General features: G+C 41.7%; 1 protein-coding gene across 1 annotated transcript; it reads left to right on the top strand.

The window, feature by feature from the left end:
* The first annotated feature begins 1,780 nt into the window (after nt 1–1,780).
* Nucleotides 1,781–18,715, top strand: LOC115198182 (CTD nuclear envelope phosphatase 1A). Its single transcript, XM_029759945.1, has 8 exons — nt 1,781–2,504; nt 6,688–6,754; nt 8,613–8,731; nt 8,873–8,944; nt 12,707–12,823; nt 12,965–13,076; nt 17,281–17,365; nt 17,481–18,715. The coding sequence occupies exons 1-8, from the start codon at nt 2,400–2,402 to the stop codon at nt 17,539–17,541; spliced, it is 738 nt and encodes a 245-aa protein (XP_029615805.1). The 5' UTR covers nt 1,781–2,399; the 3' UTR covers nt 17,542–18,715.
* The last annotated feature ends 726 nt before the right edge of the window (nt 18,716–19,441 follow it).

The following is a 19,441-nucleotide window of genomic DNA, read 5'->3' as shown; positions in this document are numbered from 1 at the left end:
ATTTGCACTATTTTCTACATTGTAGAATAATAGTGAAGACATCAAAATTATGAAATAACACATATGGAATCATGTAGTAACCAAAAAAGTGTTAAACAAATCAAAATATAGTTTAGATTTTAGATTCTTCATAGTAGCCACCCTTTGCCTTGATGACAGCTTTGCACACTCTTGGCATTCTCACAACCAGCTTCACCTGCAATGCTTTTCCAACAGCCTTGAAGGAGTTCCCACATATGCTGAGCACTTGTTGGCTGCTTTTCCTTCACTCTGCGGTCCAACTCATCCCAAACCATCTCAATTGGGTTGAGGTCGGGTAATTGTGTAGGCCAGGTCATCTGATGCAGTACCATCACTCTCCTTCTTGGTCAAATAACCCTTACATAGCCTGTAAGGGCTCTATATATCCATACTTGTACAAAACATTTCACTATGAAAACAATCACAATATAAATGCTCTAGAATCCAATTTTCCAATTCCCCAAAGCTACATTAATTACATATTTAGAAATAAGACTATTACAAGGATAACATCTGTGATGGATCATGTAAGAGACTTCTCTGATTAGTCCACCCACACTGCCATTTCATGTCAAATGAAGATGCCCACTGAAAATTTGCAGCAGCGGTAAACTTGCTGTTAATAATTTCTCTGACTAAATCGTTGTTACATTTCTTATTTAATATATTGATGCCATTAATTTATACACTATCACTGTAACTTAGTGCATGTAATGAAAAGCTTGATCGATCTTTCAGTAAAGTAAGGATTCCATTGGGAATGGCTTTCGTTAAAATGTCATATTCCTTACACAACATAACAAAGTTAGATTTGGCTAATAGTTCATTGTAAGTATAAAGATTACCATTGTAATTTATAAGCTGATTAACCACGAAGACGTTATTGGCAAACCAATTGTGAAAAAAAGGTTTTATTTCTATATTTAATATCACTGTTATTGTAAATAAAACATTTGTGTGGAGAGAAGTTGTGCTTGTATAACAAGGACCAGCACATTATAGGTTGTTTATGAAATTTGGCTAACTTAACAGGAAGTTTACCCACAGCATTAGGGCAGTGGAGTAAAAAATGAAGCCCCACAATACTCTGGAAAATAAAATGTGGTATTATATTCAAAAGACTAAGGTTTTTGAGATACCTTTTAACCCAGTTCCCTTTTGTAGTCTGGTTAAACAGCGTAAAATCTAAAACATTAAGACCACCATCACACATCTTGTTGGTAATGACATCGTTCCTGATCTTGTCTGGCTTATTTTTCCCAATTTTATTGAATAATAATTGGTCGAGAGTGGTACGCAGATTTACGAATCTCTAAAGATGTAAAAATATAAGAAGCTCGAGATAAACCCTCTGCCTTTGACGGGAGAACTCTAACCTGAAGAGAAAAATCTCTTGCCAACTATGATCATTTATATATATATATATATATTAATTATTATTTATATTCAATTAAGCAATGTACACTTTCATTTCGTTAGTATTTCGTGTCATTTTGACACCTAAGTAGGTTACTACATCTTTGACAGCAATTTCACATATTGTAGGAGTCATTGCATCTTTAAGTGCGCAAATTTCACATTTTGCAATATTCAATACCAAATGTTACACTTGAGATTATTGCTCTACTGTATGTATAGCTCCTGGAACCTGATTTTAATTTCTTAAAAAAGTACTGCTCGTTCACTTTTTGTTTGTCTGCTTTCCACGGGGACGTGCTGCGCGCAGCCGTCAGTTTCGAATCGGTTTGAGAATACTTTTCTCCACGCGGAAGTGACGGCAAGGCGGCTCGCAGTTCGATTCCGGATTTGCTGTAGACTGCAAGCAGTCTTCATGTTGACGTTTGTTTGTTTTCAATCATTATTTTTCTTCAGATACCACGGAACAAATACGCGCACGAATTACTGCTTTGAAATTGCAATGGCCGAAAGTTTTTAGTTATTTTTGTCAAGGGTTCAATCAAGGTGGTGGTCAGCCTACCGAGCTAGCTAGCTACTAGCTTGTCAGCGAGACGAGCTGCGTGGTATATTCTGACCGTAGCTAGCCAGATTGGCATCGGATAGCAGTCATCGTGCTAGAGTAACTAGCTACTTCTGTTTTAGCTATTGTTTTTATAACAATTATTCTGCTACACAATGCCAATGCATTCCATTCGATGAGAGTTGTGCAGCAAGCGTGCAGAGGCTCTCACACGTTTGCTTGGTCTAGTTTGGTTGATTTGGACGCATTTGGTTCGTTTTGGAGAGGTTGTAGCGAAAGTATTTTCCGATTCGACTCTTCGAAGCCTAGGCCGAACCAAATTGGTCAACTTTGTTGAGAGGGCTGGCTTGTAGTCCCTTCAATCTCCTGTTCCTGTGTGGGTCCCCGTGTGGTCGCCGACATGCTGAAGACCAGACAGTGTCTACTTGGCATCCGCACTTTCCTAGGTGTAACGTCCAGAATATGGGGCTTCTTCTTGTACATTCTCAGGAAGCACCTACGTACGGTAAGCATTACCACAGATAGAACAAGGGTTAGTTATAAAACATCTTTGACATTTATTGAGAAGTAGTTAAACCAACTCACTCCTCGATTCTCACGTTTTTTTTGCTATGTCTGGAGAGTGGGTCCAATGATTTATACACTGAACAAAAATAAACCCAGCATGTAACAATTTCAAAGATTTTACTGAGTTACAGTTCATGTGAGGAAATCAGTCAATTAAAATAGATTCATTAGGCCATAATCTATGGATTTCACGGCTGGGAATACATATGAGTCTGTTGGTCACAGGTACCTTTTAAAAAAGGTAGGGGAGTGGATCAGAAAACCAGTCAGTATCTGGTGTGACCACCATTTGCCTCATGCATCATGACATCTCCTTTGCATAGAGTTCATCAGGCTGTTGATTGTGGAATGTTGTCCCACTCCTCTTCAATGGTTGTGCGAAGTTGCTGGATATTGGCCGGTGCTGGAACACTGTCATACACCTCAATCCAGAGCATCCCAAATATGCTCAATGAGTGACATGTTGGTGAGTATGCAGGCTATGGAAGAACTGGGACATTTTCAACTTCCACGAATTATGTACATATCCTTGCAGCATGGGGCTGGGTGTTATCATGCTGAAACATGAGGTGATGGCAAAGGATGAATGGCATGACAATGGGCCTCAGAATCTGGTCACGGTATCTCTGTGCATTGAAATTGCAATGAATTGATGAAATGCAGTTTGTTGTACATAGCTGATGCCTGCCCATAACATAACCCCACTGCCACCATGGGGCACTCTGTTCACAACGTTGATGGCAGCAAACCGCTCGCCCACACAGCACCACACACACTGTCTGCCATCTGACCGGTACAGTTGAAACTGGGATTAGTCCGTGAAGTGCACACTTCTCCAGCGTGCTAGTGGCCATCCAAGGTGAGCATTTGCCCACTGAAGTCGATTACAACCCCAAACTGCAGTCAGATCAAGACCCTGGTGAGGATGACGAGCACACAGATGAGCTTCCCTGAGATGGTTTCTGACAGTTTGTGCAAATATTCTTAGGCTTTACAAACCCACAGTTTCATCAGCTGTTCGGGTGGTTGGTCTCAGACAATCCCGCAGGTGAAGAAGCCATATGGAGGTCCTGGGCTGGTGTGGTTACACATAGTCTGCGGTTATGAGGCCAAATTCTCTAAAACAATGTTGGAGGCTGCTTATGGTAAGAAATAAACCTTATATTCTCTGGCAACTGCTCTGGTGGACATTCCTGCAGTCAGCATGCCAATTGCACACTCCCTTAAAACTTGAGACATCTGTGGCATTGTGTTGTGTGACAAAACTGCACATTTTAGTGGCCTTTTATTGTCCTCAGCACAAGGTGCACCTGTGTAATGCTCATGCTGTTTAATCAGTTGCTTGATATGCCATACCTGTCAGGTGGATGGATTTTCTTGGCAAAGGAGAAATGTACACTAACAGGGATATAAACAAACTTGTGCACAACATTTTAGAGAAAAAAGCTTTTTGTGCATATGAAACATTTCTGGGATATTTTATTTCAGCTCATGAAACATGGGACCAACACATTACATGTTGCGTTTTATATTTATATCATGCGTCATTGGATGTGTGAGTCTGAGACAGACACGCAACTCGCATATTCAAATGTCTTGGTTACAGCTGTCATAACCCTGTCACAAACCCAAAACACAATCAACCTAAAATCAGAACCAATCATCTCACCAAGAGCACAAGCCTTATCAGAGCCATAGTCAGAATAGAATTTGGTGGAAATGTGCTTCAGGTGGGGCTGTAGGAACCATTGATATTAACACAGACAGAACCTATGCTATGGACCCACACTAACCCTTCTGATTCTGACATTTGTTAATTGAATGCCGCTGCTCATATGTTTCTGGGTTAACTTTTGTAGCCCACTACTGTAGTGTGATGTGAGTGTTAGGATGACAAAAGATCTTGTTCGACAGAAGTCTTTCATATATGGACTTGACCCAGAAGACTCTGGTCACCTACTGGTTCACTGACGCTCCTAATATAAACTTGACATTTTGAGGTGTTCAAGGCTCCACCTGTCCACCGAGTAATGCACAATCGGGTCTGGTGACGCATATTGTTTGTTTATTATATACTGTCTCTACGCTGTAAACTCAATGACGCGGTATCAAATTATTTTGTTTCTGACTTAGTTTTGCAGCGAGGGGAGGGGGGGGTGTTACGTCTAAGTATGGTGTAATATTACTTCCAGTTTATTTTGCTTCTGGGTTAACAGAGGGTAGTCCACATTAGGGCCTAAGGGTGAGGGATTACTTAGCCACAAAGACTACCCTGCTACTGTTCACTCTCACTCACACACACGGTTTAGTCAAGCTCCAGTGTTAACGGCTTGTACTGTATTACCTAACAGTGATACATTGTCACTGACCAGAGAGCCTCGGGGCCTAGTCAGTGGGATGCAGACCGCAGTGTTTGGATAGAGATACATCATAGAGTAACACATCATTCTACATGGCGGGAAATCATTTATTCCACAATGTAGCAACCTGTTACTCCCCTGAACCAGCAGTTTAATGTTCATTCTCTGGAGTATGATATTACAGGTGCGACGGTGGTTTGCCCACTCCCAATGACCAAGGTGACGACGGGCCTAGGTGTCTGGCTGAAGCAGGTTGCACATTCATACAATAGAGAGCCTGGTATGCTGTAGCCATATAGGCCTAGACCAGGGCTCTCCAACCCTGTTCCTGGAGAGCTACCCTTCCGTAGGTTTTTGCCCCAGATTTAACTAATCTGATTAATCTTATCAACTAGCTAATTACTAGAATCGGGTGCAAACGGGTTATTGTCGTACGGTACATTTGACGTAGTCTAAACAAACCATGTGCCACATTACAACAAAATGATTTGCGCTACACATCAGCTACTTTTGTTGGTTTACTACTGGGACCGCACGGCAAAGCAACGCCCAAGTTGAAAAAATCTAACACATTCACGCAGTGCGCCACACCACAACCTAGTTTGGCAGATGACTCGCAGCGGTGTGGATTGCCTCCCAATGAAATTGATGGACTTCTGTCAGAACTCATACAGTTCGACGCAACCGGTGTGCACAATGCGTTAGTGAACCAGCAGGACGGTAGCTCCCAAGGAACAAGGTTGCAGAGCCCTGGCCTAGACTGTATAGACACACATTCCCAAAAATGACTTTTTGTTTCATGCACCCATCACTATTGGATTATGGAGCATAAACACACATGCTCCTTAATCTGTGTGCTAGACACATCATGAGCCAGTTGCATCATAATCTTCAAGACCGACAACAACAATACGACATAAATGCATGGTCTTCAGAATGGAGGGCTGGAGAGTGTTTCCTGGGTTAAGGGGGTGGCATACAGACAACACCCCAGGGGGTACAGAAAGTGGGGCTGTGGGTTCCCCCCATGGCTTCCACCGGCTGCTCATGAACAGGCTATCCCTAGGCCTGGTCAGCCGTGCCAAGCTCCACAGGGCATGAAACTGGCCTGGCAGGGCGGCGCTGTCTAATGGTTTCGGACAAAACAAGTTTTTTTTCGGCCCCAGTCAGTCACCCTGCAGGTCTCCCTTTTCCACTTGGTCCCCTATTCCAGTGACAGCCGTGGACAGCTGGGGGAGCTAAATATAGCCCTTATGGAAAACAGGGGCCTGGGGCCACTGAGTCTGAAAACTGTCAAAGAAGCAAGGAGGGAACCAAGAATGAATGAATGAAGTGAAGAAATGGGTGTGAATAATCTGATATTGCTCCCTCTCGTCAAATCCTTTCCAACAGGTGTCTCATCTGCACTGACGGGTGTAAGCAAATTCCCAGTAGGCATCCACAATACTACATAGTGCTGACAAGTAAATGAAGCAGGTGTAACCACAACTTTTGAAACAAGGATAGCAGCATAGGTAGCAGACAATTGAATGACGAGGGCTTTTACTGTAAAGTGGGGTTTGATGCATTACATCGTCTTGTAATAGTTATCTATAGCTTGGATTGTTTTGTGACATTTTTAGTCCTGTAACACGGCCAAGACCACTGTAACCAAACGTTGTCTTCTGTTCTCTTTTCAATTCTTGAATTTTATGCTCACAGATGGACTCTGTCGTTGGCTGAGTTGACTGTTTCATCTCATTCAGTCTGTCTTTCTTTCAGGTTATCCAGTACCAGACAGTGCGGTATGACACTTTACCCCTGTCCCCCATCTCCAGAAACAGACTCAGTGAGTATATAGTCCACTTGTCTAAATTTAGACAAGTCATTGTTCAGTAATGCCTGTAAATCGATCTGCAAAGAAAGAGCTGTAACTTTCTCTGTTATTTTTGTAAAAAAAAAAACAAGCAAAGTGAGAAAATAGTATCACAAATACAGAACACACATATAGACAACAAAAAAATTAAAAGGTAACAGGTACAATCTGTACAAGGAAGCTAGTACAGCAAAGTGATGGACATCTAATTGTATACATCTTCAAAGACAACCTACTGTATGTGCATGAAACACAGGTGCTCGCTGGGCACTAGGAGGTCCAAATACTACTGTTTAAGAGCTTGTCTCAATAAAGGAAAACAGGGGACCGTGCTTTCACAAATGTGGATTCGTGGTCCTGTAAATCCATTGTTGATTTCAGTTCTTCTTAGGCTGAAGAGTATGAACGCACCCCATTCTTTTCAAATGGCTTTTCCATAGGACAGCCCTGCTCTGCTGTCTTATCCAGTGGTGTAGTGGTGCCTGGAGAAGAGGGTACACTCAAATTGTTCTGTTTTCCCATAGTTTATACAACTGGATGTTCTAAGTTCACAACAATGCTTAACTCACATCCGGAGACCATTTTTTTAGGTCTGAGGGAAAACATTTAAAATATACTTTTGGGAGGGTGTAGTTGCCCTTTCATTTAATTGCTCACCTAGCAAGAGACCGTTTTGCTAGCGGTGTTTCTGTACAATGTAGCTAGCCCTACAATTTAGGCTACAGGTGACGGCAGAGTTTGCAAAACAAATGCCCTCCCGATTGATACAAAGACCTACTTTGCAGTCAACATTTAATTGGGAAGGTTTTCTGGGAAATCCTTTTGAATTGAAATTTTAACTGCCATGATGACCGAATTACGCATCGCAAAGATTCAACCAAGATTTAGGACCAAACTTTTTCAATAACTGGTTTGCATACCCATTGTTGCCTAAATTAGCATTTACTGTAAGATATCATAAATTGAAACGTCTTTCCCAGCCTTGCGGCTACCGATGTCGTTCAATTCTGTGAGCTGCTCAATGAGAACCAGTTGAGAGCTGCACGCTTTTGCTGCCTGATATTCCGCTGAAACTAGATGTGTGCTGCGGGCATGTGGATATATTTCACGTGCTTTGTGATTGTGTAGGATACTTTCTGCATGATACTTTGTGCGTGATACTTTGTGCATGATTTCTCTTTTGCGCTATATAATTGATACCGGGTATATACTTGCACTATACTATTGTGATACACATCAGTGGGGATTAAGTTTTGTGTGTGTATACGCAATGCCCACTGGAAGAAAAAAATATATATCTATTTGGCATATCTATTCCTGTGTATAGCCTCCCAATACACCACTGAACTTATCACATATATCGGATACCTTCTGTTGAAGCGTGTGTTCGCAAAACAAATATGTGAGCGCATTGGCGCAAACAAACCATTTTGTCACTTGTGTAAGATGGTAAAATCATCGCTATTACTGTTGTTATTTTATGGTCTTATAGATTAGACCTAGCAAGGTGTGTGTGTATTAAGTAAGCCTTGTCCAAGCCAGAGCGGCCCATAGTGCACAAGCCTCTCTCCTGTTTCTGTAGCGCCAGGCAGCTTGATGTACAGTACGCCCCCTGGACAGGACACTAGTCTGTCACAGGGACTTGCCCCCCCCATCTTCTTTATGCTGAGTGCCAAGCAGAGCGGCATCAGGTCCCATTTTTTTGTCTTTGGTATGACTCGACCGAGGAGCGAACCCCCAATCTCGGGGAGGTCAATCTAACCACAAGGCTACTAAGTTGGTGAAGTATGTATTATTGAACAGGTAATAAGTAGGTGTGTTTGGCATTCAGATGCAGTAAAGAGGAAGATTCTGGTACTGGATCTAGATGAGACGCTGATCCACTCTCACCACGACGGGGTCCTCAGACCCACAGTGAGACCCGGCACACCACCAGACTTCATCCTCAAGGTAAACACATGCGTGTAGAGGAGGGAGGGGGGGGGGGGGGTGGCCAAACCTGGACCCTCTGGTCCAGAGGCAAGCATGCTGCGCGTACACACATCTGACCCAAGATGATATTACTCCTAGTCTGTTTCCTCTCTCTTGCAGGTAGTCATTGACAAGCACCCTGTCAGATTCTTTGTACATAAAAGGCCGCACGTTGACTTCTTTTTAGAAGTGGTGAGTAAAAGTTATCCGTTTTTGTCCTTTATCAACTATGAGTTCTATTTTGTACGTCAGTAGCTAGGTTTCCATCCAATTGGCAACTGATTTTCATGTGAATACTCTAAAATCCGCATAAAGTAAATATGCACGTTTTCCCACCAGTGGTGTTTCCACCAAATTGACTTGTTGATGATAAAAAAAAAAAATGGTACCTGATAACTTAATGTTCAATGTGTTTACATCACATTTTCAACTCTAGTGATAGTTTTGTTACAAACTGTTGCGTTAAATAGCAAATGTGCCTACTCTGGTGTTGACATATGGCTCTAGCCAACAGCTGGCAGATACAGTGAGGGTAGACTAGTTTACATGATGAAATGATTATGGCTAAATCAGTCATGCATCGATCACCATGTCACCAGAATCAGACCCTAGATATTTATTGAAAAGGAGCATCAAGATTACCATGCACTTTCACCACCCTGTGAAGTTTCTTAATTTATTTCATATGTAGCCTAATAAACTGCATGGTTTCCAGAGTCGTAGTGGGAGGATATGTTAGTTTTATAGTAATAATTATTTGTGTGTTCCTTACTGGAAATGTCTCAACAAACAGCACAGCATCACCAATAGGTGCATAAATGTGGATACCACAACACATGTGGATACAGTTCGTAATTCAGTTTGTAAATTCTCGGGGGGAGGGGCATCGAGCAGTTATTTATTCAGTTGATTTATACTGGTGGGAATGAATTATTTCTGGGCTCTGTTGGTTTTGTAAAGATGGACTCCGTGTCGGTGGCCTGATGGTAGGAGCTGGTACTCCTGGTTGAGTGGGTGTGTCAGGTTGGTGGCAATTCGCGGTCTTGCCCTCACCACTCCAAGAACAGCGCTTCCATGTTCTTGAGATTCGTTTAATTTACCGCTTTATTACTATTTTGTGTATTGGGTTTTTATTTGCGATGGATAGCTGATTGTACCAGGCTTTGAAACCGAGAGTGATGTCTGAACAAAGGATGTGTAGAATATGGTTGTTATTCTTTTGACCAAATTTATTTAGGGTGCGTTTGTAAATTCACCTTGGCTATCTACTCAGATTTCAGAACACACTCATTTGAGTATGCCAGAGCGCAGAATAACTGATTAATTTACGAACACGTAATATGAATATGACCGGTGTCAGTGAACGTCGGCAAAAAAAACCATCATATTGTTGTCATCGGCACAGTTAGTCGCCAATGCTCTAGATAACATGAAAACAGCCTAACCAGCTCTGCTAGGGCGAGTAAAATGGTCAGTGAGGGGTTCTATTAATTGTGTCTGGAAGTAGCTAGCAAGCTAGCTAAATTTAGCCAGTTAGCTTGGGTGCTTGACTGCCGTTGTGAGGTCAGAACGCTTGAATCAACCCTACTCCTCGGCCAGAGCGTCCAGTATGCACTCTGAATGATCCGAGAGTGAAACGCTCTGAATTTACGAACGGCCTGAGCGCACTCTGGAACTCCAAAGTACATTTACGAACACCCTTAATCTCCTCATGAAATAGTCATTTTCCATTTTTGTATAACTGTGTGTTTGCAGTCCAGGAGAGTTTTGAGTCAATTATAGTTCAGATATTTGTATTGCTCAACTGACACCATTTGTTCTGAGTCAATGTGGATGGGCCCGGAGTCATCTTTTATAGTTCTGAAGTCATTTCCTTGGGGGTGTTTTCACATTAAGAATGTTTTCCATTCTTCACCATTGGGTGAAGTGTGCTATTTCTGTCCTGTAGTCATCCTCGAGCCACTTAATTAGACCAACGATTGCTGTATCTTCTGCGTACTTTACTGTTGCACATTCTGATGTTATTTCGATACAATCATTGGTGTTGAGCAGGTGTGGGGAACTTGGGTGTTGGGGGGCCACAAAAAACGGTGGTGGGGGCCACTTTGCTGTATGTGTGTGTGGGGGGGGGGGCACAGTGGCTCGTGTGTCTGTGAATTGAACAAAAAAAACATTGTCTGCGTCCCTACACCATCGCTGGTGTAGAGGGTGAACAGAACCGGTGAAAGGACACTGCCCTGGGGTACCCGTATATTGGTGGTTAGTGAGTCCGACGTATTCGCATTGAAGCTCACTGTAATGACCCAACTGGTGAGAATACCGGATCCAGTTGATTAGAGGCGCAGGTTTTTTTTCTTCTTCTCACCAGTATATCAAGATGTAATAAGTCGAAGGCAGATGAAAAATCGACAGTTCTGGCATTTATCTAGGTGCATGTAGATTTTATAGAGAAGGAAGAGCAGTGTATCTTTCTCTGTGGCCTGGTTTACATGCAAACTGGAATAGGTCCAGTAGGCTCTCCGTGTGCCAGAGAAGGTATCCCAGGACAATGCTCTCCAAGCATTTGATTATCACCGAGGTCAAGGAGATGAGACGATAGTCATTCAGGGATTTGGGATTATTCACTTTAGGAATGTGCACAATAGTTGCACTTTTCCAGAAAAGAGGATTCTGTATGTCACTGTTGCCATTTACACTCCCTGATAATCCGCCTGCTTAGACCATCAAAGCCTGTTGATTTCCGAGGATTGAGTTTAGAGAAGACATGGAGGACATCATTTTCAGCGACGATTATGGGACTGTCATTCGGGAGGGGTAAGTCATTTACAGGAAGCCTGTCCGTTGTTTAAAATCTAGCAAAAGGTGTTTAAGTTCATTGGCTAGGTTGTTGTCAGTAAGTGGTACCGCTGTCATTTGTTTAAGATATTTCCATGCCTCCCTTGCTTTGTTATTTTCAAGTGTGTTTTCCATTTTGAGTTTGTAATCCAATTGATTTTTTATCTGTTTTTAATGTCTCTCTGTGTGGATTTCATCAGTTGTCCTTTGCACACATTGCTTTTCACTTTTGGTCAAGTAACTGTTTTAGTTACTTAGTTATCCAGGGTTTTGCGTTCTGGAAAAACGTTTAGTGGTCTTTACTGGAATTAGAGTTAATGCAACAATGTAGCTATGTAGTCCGTAATAGTTCAGTCCCTTAATGTTTGTTCGTGTGTCAGAATTTCTTCCAAATGGTAGTCAAAGCAGCCTTTCAACATGCCCATATTTGTTTCGGACCAATCCTTCACATACCTTTTATACAAGGTTCCTCAGATTACATGTTCTGTTTGTAGCTAGGTGAGAGCAAAAGGAATTACGATCCGAGTCCCCAGGTGGTGTTGTATGCTTTTATAGCCATGCGTTGTACTTCTATAACAGAGATCTAGTGTTTTTCGATTGCAAGTGTGGCAGGTTACATATTGTTAATAATTTGGGAGGATTTTCTTTAAGGTACAGCCGTTTTTAAAATCACTGCAGATGAGTTGTTTGGGTGCCTCTGGTGCTACGTTCTCCAATCTCCTGATGAGATCATGGATTATGTCAGCAGCCTTGTCGTAGTTGGCTTTGGTGTTACTTTGGTGTGTGTGTATATACATTTTTGAGCATTAAGGCGTTTCCAGTGCCATTTCTCATATAATTAATTTTACCAACACAAAGATCCCACCGTGTAGAATGAACAAATGAGCTGTCGGCATTTAAAAATTGTACCAAAACTTCCTGTTTCCATCACAGCAGTTGTGAATAAAAAAATTATAATTAAAAAGTTATACGATATGACTTTACTCGCATAACTGTGGATGGAAACGTGGTTGTTGTCAACGATATTTACCTCTGTTCTGGTTGACCAGTTCTTTGACTGTAAATGATGGCGTGAGCCTTACATGTATCCCTGGATGTGTGTGTCACCCCTGTCTCCAGGTCAGCCAGTGGTATGAGCTGGTAGTGTTCACGGCCAGTATGGAGATCTACGGCTCGGCAGTGGCAGACAAGCTAGACAACAACAGGAACATCCTGAAACGCAGATACTACAGACAGGTATCACTCTCCCCTTTTCATATGAGCACAATTGATTTATGTCCATCCATAGTGACCTAATGTACTCTCTATGGAGATTGATCGATTCTATCATGTATTTGCGATCTGCTTACATCCTGTATGCGTTTTCCCTGTCTGCAGCATTGTACGTTGGATCTAGGTAGCTATATTAAAGACCTGTCAGTCGTACACGATGACCTGTCTAGTATCGTCATCCTGGACAACTCGCCTGGAGCTTACCGGAGCCATCCAGGTGAGACACACACACAAACGCACTCATATGGTGGTCATGTATGGCTCAGTTGGTAGAGCATGGCGCTTGCAACGCCAGGATTGTGGGTTTGATTCTCATGTATGGGCGCATGACCTAAGTCTCTTTGGATAAAAAGAGCCTGCTTAATGGCATATACTGTATTCTATGCATATGTATGCTACCGTTCAAAAGTTTGGGGTCACTTAGAAATGTCCTTTTGAAAGAAAAGCACTTTTTGGGGGGGGGGGGGGGGGGGGGGGGGGGGGGGGGGGGGGGGTCCATTAATATAACATCAAATTGATCATAAATTCAGTGTAGACATTGTTAATGTTGTAAATGACTATTGTAGCTGGAAAAAGCTGATTTTTAATGGAATATCTACATAGGCGTACAGAGGCCCATTATCAGCAACCATCACTCCTGTGTTCCAATGGCACGTTGTGTTAGCTAATCCAAGTTTATAATTTTAAAAGGCTAATTGATCATTAAAAAACCCTTTTGCAATTGTTAGCTCAGCTGAAAACTGTTGTCCTGATTAAAGAAGCAATAAAACTTGCCTTCTTTAGCTAGCTGAGTATCTGGAGCATCAGCATTTGTGGGTTTGATTACAGGCTCAAAATGGCCAGAAACAAACAACTTTCTTCTGAAGCTCGTCAGTCTATTCTTGTTCTGAGAAATGAATGCAAGAAATTGCCAAGAAACTGAAGATCTCGTACAACGCCGTGTACCACTCCCTTCACAGAATAGCTGTCTCTAACCAGAATAGAAAGGAGTGGGAGACTTCGGTGCACAACTGAGCAAGAGGACAAGTACATTCGTGTCTAGTTTGAGAAAGAGATGCCTCGGAAGTCCTCAACTGGCAGCTTCATTAAATAGTACCCTCAAAACACCAGTCTCAACGTGAAGAGGCGACTCCAGGATGTTGGGCTTCATTCAGAGTTGCAAAGAAAAAGCCATCTCAGACTGGCCAATAAAAATAAAATATTAAGATGGGCAAAAGAGCACAGACACTGGACAGAGGAAGATTGGAAAAAAGTGTTATGGACAGACGAATCTAAGTTTGAGGTGTTCGGATCACAAAAAGAACAATTGTGAGACGCAGAAAAAATTAGAAGGTACTGGAGAAGTGCTTGACGCCATCTGTCAAGCATGGTGGAGGCAATGTGATGGTCTAGGGGTGCTTTGGTGGTGGTAAAGTGGGAGATTTGAACAGGGTATCTTGAAGAAGGAAGGCTATCACTCCATTTTGCAACGCCATACCCTGTGGACGGTGCTTAATTGCAGCCAATTTCAGCCAATTTCCTCTACAACAGGACAGTGACCCAAAGCACAGCTCCAAACTATGCAATATTATTTAGGGAAGAAGCAGTCAGCTGGTATTCTGTCTAGAGATCGACCGATTAATCGGAATGGCCGATTTAATTAGGGCCGATTTCGAGTTTTCATAACAATCGGAAATCGGTATTTTTGGACGCTGATTTGGCCGATTTTGTATTTTATTTATTTTTTAAACCTTTTATTTAACTAGGCAAGTCAGTTAAGAACACATTCTTATTTTCAATGACGGCCTAGGAACGGTGGGTTAACTGCCTTGTTCAGGGGCAGAACGACAGATTTTTACCTTGTCAGCTCAGGGATTCAATCTTGCAACCTTACGGTTAACTAGTCCAACGCTCTAACCACCTGCTTTACATTGCACTCCACAAGGAGCCTGCATGGCAGGCTGACTACCTGTTACGCGAATGCAGTAAGAAGCCAAGGTAAGTTGCTAGCTAGCATTAAACTTATCTTATAAAAAAACAATCAATCAATCATAATCACTAGTTAACTACACATGGTTGATGATATTACTAGTTTCTCTAGCCTATCCTGCGTTGCATATAATCGCTTAGGGACATGTTGCTCCAACCATAAACATCAATGCCTTTCTTAAAATCAATACACAAGTATATATTTTTAAACCTGCATATTTAGTTAATATTGCCTGCTAACATGAATTTCTTTTAACTAGGGAAAATGTGTCACTTCTCTTGCAAACAGAGTCAGGGTATATGCAGCAGTTTGGGCCGCCTGGCTCGTTGCGAACTGTGAAGACTATTTCTTCCTAACAAAGACAGCCGACTTCGCCAAACGGGGGATGATTTAACAAAAGCGCATTTGCGAAAAAAGCACAATCATTGCACGACTGTACCTAACCATAAACATCAATGCCTTTCTTAAAATCAATACACAGAAGTATATATTTTTAAACCTGCATATTTAGCTAAAAGAAATCCAGGTTAGCAAGCAATATTAACCAGGTGAAATTGTCACTTTGCGTTCATTGCACGCAGTCAAGGTATATGCAACAGTTTGGGCCGCCTGGCTCGTTGCGAACTAATTTGCCAGAATTTTACGTAATTGCACAACCTTCAATGTTATGTCACAATGTAACAGGAATATTTAGACTTAGGGATGCCACCCGTTAGATAAAATACGGAACGGTTCCGTATTTCACTGAAAAAATAAACGTTTTGTTTGAGATGATAGTTTCCGGATTTGACCATATTAATGACCAAAGGCTCCTATTTCTGTGTGTTATGTTATAATTAAGTCTATGATTTGATAGAGCAGTCTGACTGAGCGATGGTAGGCACCAGCAGGCTCGTAAGCATTCATTCAAACAGCACTTTCGTGCGTTTTGCAAGCAGCTCATTGCGCTGTTTATGACTTCAAGCCTGTCAACTCCCAAGAATAGGCTGGTGAAACCGATGTGAAATGGCTAGCTAGTTAGCAGGTGCGCGCTAATAGCGTTTCAAACGTCACTCGCTCTGAGACTTGGAGTAGTTGTTCCCCTTGCTCTGCATGGGTAACGCTGCTTTGAGGGTGGCTGTTGTCGATGTGTTCCTGGTTCGAGCCCAGGTAGGAGCGAGGAGAGGACAGAAGCTATACTGTTACACTGGCAATACTAAAGTGCCTATAAGAACATGCAATAGTCAAAGGTATATGAAATACAAATCGTATAGAGAGAAATAGTCCTATAAATTCCTATAATAACTACAACCTAAAACTTCTTACCTGGGAATATTGAAGACTCATGTTAAAAGGAACCACCAGCTTTCATATGTTCTGAGCAAGGAACTTAAATGTTAGCTTTTTTACATGGCACATATTGCACTTTTACTTTCTTCTCCAACACTTTGTTTTTGCATTATTTAAACCAAATTGAACATGTTTCATTATTTATTTGAGGCTAAATTGATTTTATTGATGTATTATATTAAGTTAAAATAAGTGTTCATTCAGTATTGTTGTAATTGTCATTATTACAAATAAATAAATAAAATCGGCCGATTTAATCGGTATCTGCCTCTTTTTTTTGGGCCCTCCAATAATCGGTATCGGCGTTAAAATCATAATTGGTCGACCTCTTATTCTGTGTATAATGGAGTGGCCAGCACAGTCACCGGATCTCAACCCTATTGAGCTGTTGTGGGAGCAGCTTGACCGTATGGTACGTAAGAAGTGCCCATCAAGCCAATCCAACTTGTAAGAGGTTATTCAGGAGGCATGGGGTGAAATCTCTTCAGATTTACCTCAAGAAATTGACAACTAGAATGCCAAAGGTCTGCAAGGCTGTAATTTCTGCAAATGGAGGATTCTTTGACGAAAGCAATTATTATTTCAATTAAAAATAATTTATAACCATGTCAACATATTGACTATTTTCTATTCATTTTGTAACTAATTTCATGTATGTTTTCATGGAAAACAAGGAAATTTCAAAAGTGACCCCAAACTTTTGAATGGTAGTTGCATTTGTATATCATTCTAGGTCATATCCTTGTAGGTGAGCTTAGATAATTGTTTTAAACTAAAAAGGTTGTGAAATCAGTTGCTTTCAGCTTGCTGGGTGTGGGTGGAAGGTTGCCAAGCAGCTCTTGCACGTTTTACGCAAACAAATCACGCACACCAAATCAAATGTTTCCTATAGAAAGCGTGATTAGCCTTGTGACAGGCTTGTGAGAATCAGGGTAAGTTGGCATCTATGAAGGGACAACACCTCGCACCTTAGTAATACAAGGAATGTTTTGTTGATTTTCTAACCGCAGATAATTTTGTCCTACTCGCCTGATTTTTACCTACCAAATATTGTTTCATAACTCTCCTACTTTTGTCACTCAGTACTCTCCTTTGTTTCCGAATCTCTGTATTTGCCTTTCAGACAATGCAATACCTATCAAGTCCTGGTTCAGTGACCCTAGTGACACAGCACTCCTTAACCTGCTGCCTATGCTAGATGCACTTAGGTGAGTATTTCAGGTATTCAGACTGATGGATGAGAAGCCTGCGCTATTGCAGTTTTTTTCCATTTACCTGGTAGCATGAGAAATGTATTACCCTGACAACTGTCTTCTCTCTTAGGTTCACCGCTGATGTCCGGTCCGTCCTCAGTCGAAACCTACACCAGCACCGGCTCTGGTGATTGGCTTATTCTGCAGGGAGGGTTTGGCTGATTGGCCCTCTTTTTAAACCCCTTCCCGGCATGCAGTGGACCTCTCCCCTCACCCCTTTAAGAAGGGGACAGAGGAGAGGAGGGTCACAGCATAACATGAAACAAGGGATGAACAGAGCGAGATCTGGAAGGCCAGGAAACGACTGGGGGGAAGCCAGCTTTTCTTTTTCTTGTTTTCGCTTCTTTATTTGTATGTTTATTTTTTATTTTTAAACAAAATGGAGTCTCAGCCTTACAGTACCTGTTATTGACTATGTACGCATGGGGCTGCTTTTGTGTACGTTGAGTTGGGCGACTGCTCACATTTGTACGTCTTGCTAAACTTTTGACGTTACAAAAAGAGAAGGAACAGCAAGGCAACGAACGAGACAAGTTTCCATCTTTTGCTTCTTACCCTGGACTCTGCACAACAAAAACAGGCAATGGCCTGTCATTTTACACTCTCTACTTGGTACTGGACTTTACTTCACTTAAGACGGCCAAGAGCAACCAGACAGGAGAAAATGGAGGATGATTAGTTTTGAATGGGGGTTTTGGGGGAATATAGGCCCTGTCAATCAATCAAGGTAATTCGTGTGCCAGGTGTTACCGATGATTGAGTTAAGACTGATAATTTTACACAATTAAGACTTTCTACATACTTAAGACATCTCTGGATGAATTATAAAGCGACCGACATGATCATGTCTATCTTGAAAGTGTTCCCCCAAAAATGCTTGTAGGATACATCAAGATGGAAAGATGGACTAAAGAAGTTATGAAAGAAAAGAATGGTTCAAAAAAAGACTTATTTGGATGGTGGAACCTCACTCTTTAAATTTCTCATCTTTCAGTTACTGTGATGTGTATAGTATGACCTGGACATCTCCATTATTGAAAATCTTATTCCTGATACCATTTAAATTTGAGATTTGCACTTCATTTCTGGATTTTTCATTTTTCTGCTGCTGTTTTGTATTTGAAGCAGAATGAGCAGCCACCTGAAAATGTTTTCCCTTGACCGTATTGGTACCATTGTCCGCCACCTCTGTCTTTTCAATGCCATTTGAACAATTTCAATCTTGTCAAGGCTCCAGTCATGACTGCTTAGTTTTGGTTCAGTCCCCAGGTCTGTGTTACTAATAAAAACACTTGTCAGTATCGACCACTTTTACCTGGCTCTCCTTTTAAAATTCACTCTCCCTGGAAAATACTTTTGTTTGCTTGTATCTTGACAATAGTATGCCTTTTTGTGTGAATATACAAGAACTACCTGCACTGGAAATAGGAACACATGTTATAAATTACTCATTGCAGTTTTATTCTAGATCAGTAATAGTGAAATTCTGCTCAATGAGTTCCACAAATATTACAAGTCTTCTAACACTTGACTGCTCTCATGTGGTAAGATGATTAACTGCATCACTTGCTCTCGTTCCCCTTAGTCGTGGCCTCCGCTTGACTTGAGGGCAACCACACTGCTGGTTTCTATGCTTTCCTTCTATTCAGGGACTGACCTAAGAAACCAGTGAGTGAACTCTAGCTGATCCATGACATTAGCTAATCAACTGCTAGCAGAAAAGAGAACCAGCAGTGCCGTGGCACCCAGGGCTTGGAATTTGTACAGTAGGCCGTATTAAGTTCCGATGACTATAAAAACAAGATATAAGAAATGGCTCAAATTGGAGTATGAAACTGGTATACCCCCCTGGATATACCTTGCTTTTCAATCTTATGATCAGACTACTTGTACGGATATTGTGACCATTACCATTTTATAGCAGCAGCTACATCAGCTGACATGACTCGAGCATATGATCACTTCCACTCTTGTGTAACTGCCCACGCAAACTGCTACATGACACCCACCTTGACGCTTAAGTGTGATTAG

Source organism: Salmo trutta, chromosome 8, assembly GCF_901001165.1.
Source record: "Salmo trutta chromosome 8, fSalTru1.1, whole genome shotgun sequence".
Taxonomy (NCBI): domain Eukaryota; kingdom Metazoa; phylum Chordata; class Actinopteri; order Salmoniformes; family Salmonidae; genus Salmo; species Salmo trutta.
This window is presented reverse-complemented; position numbering and strand designations above follow the sequence as displayed.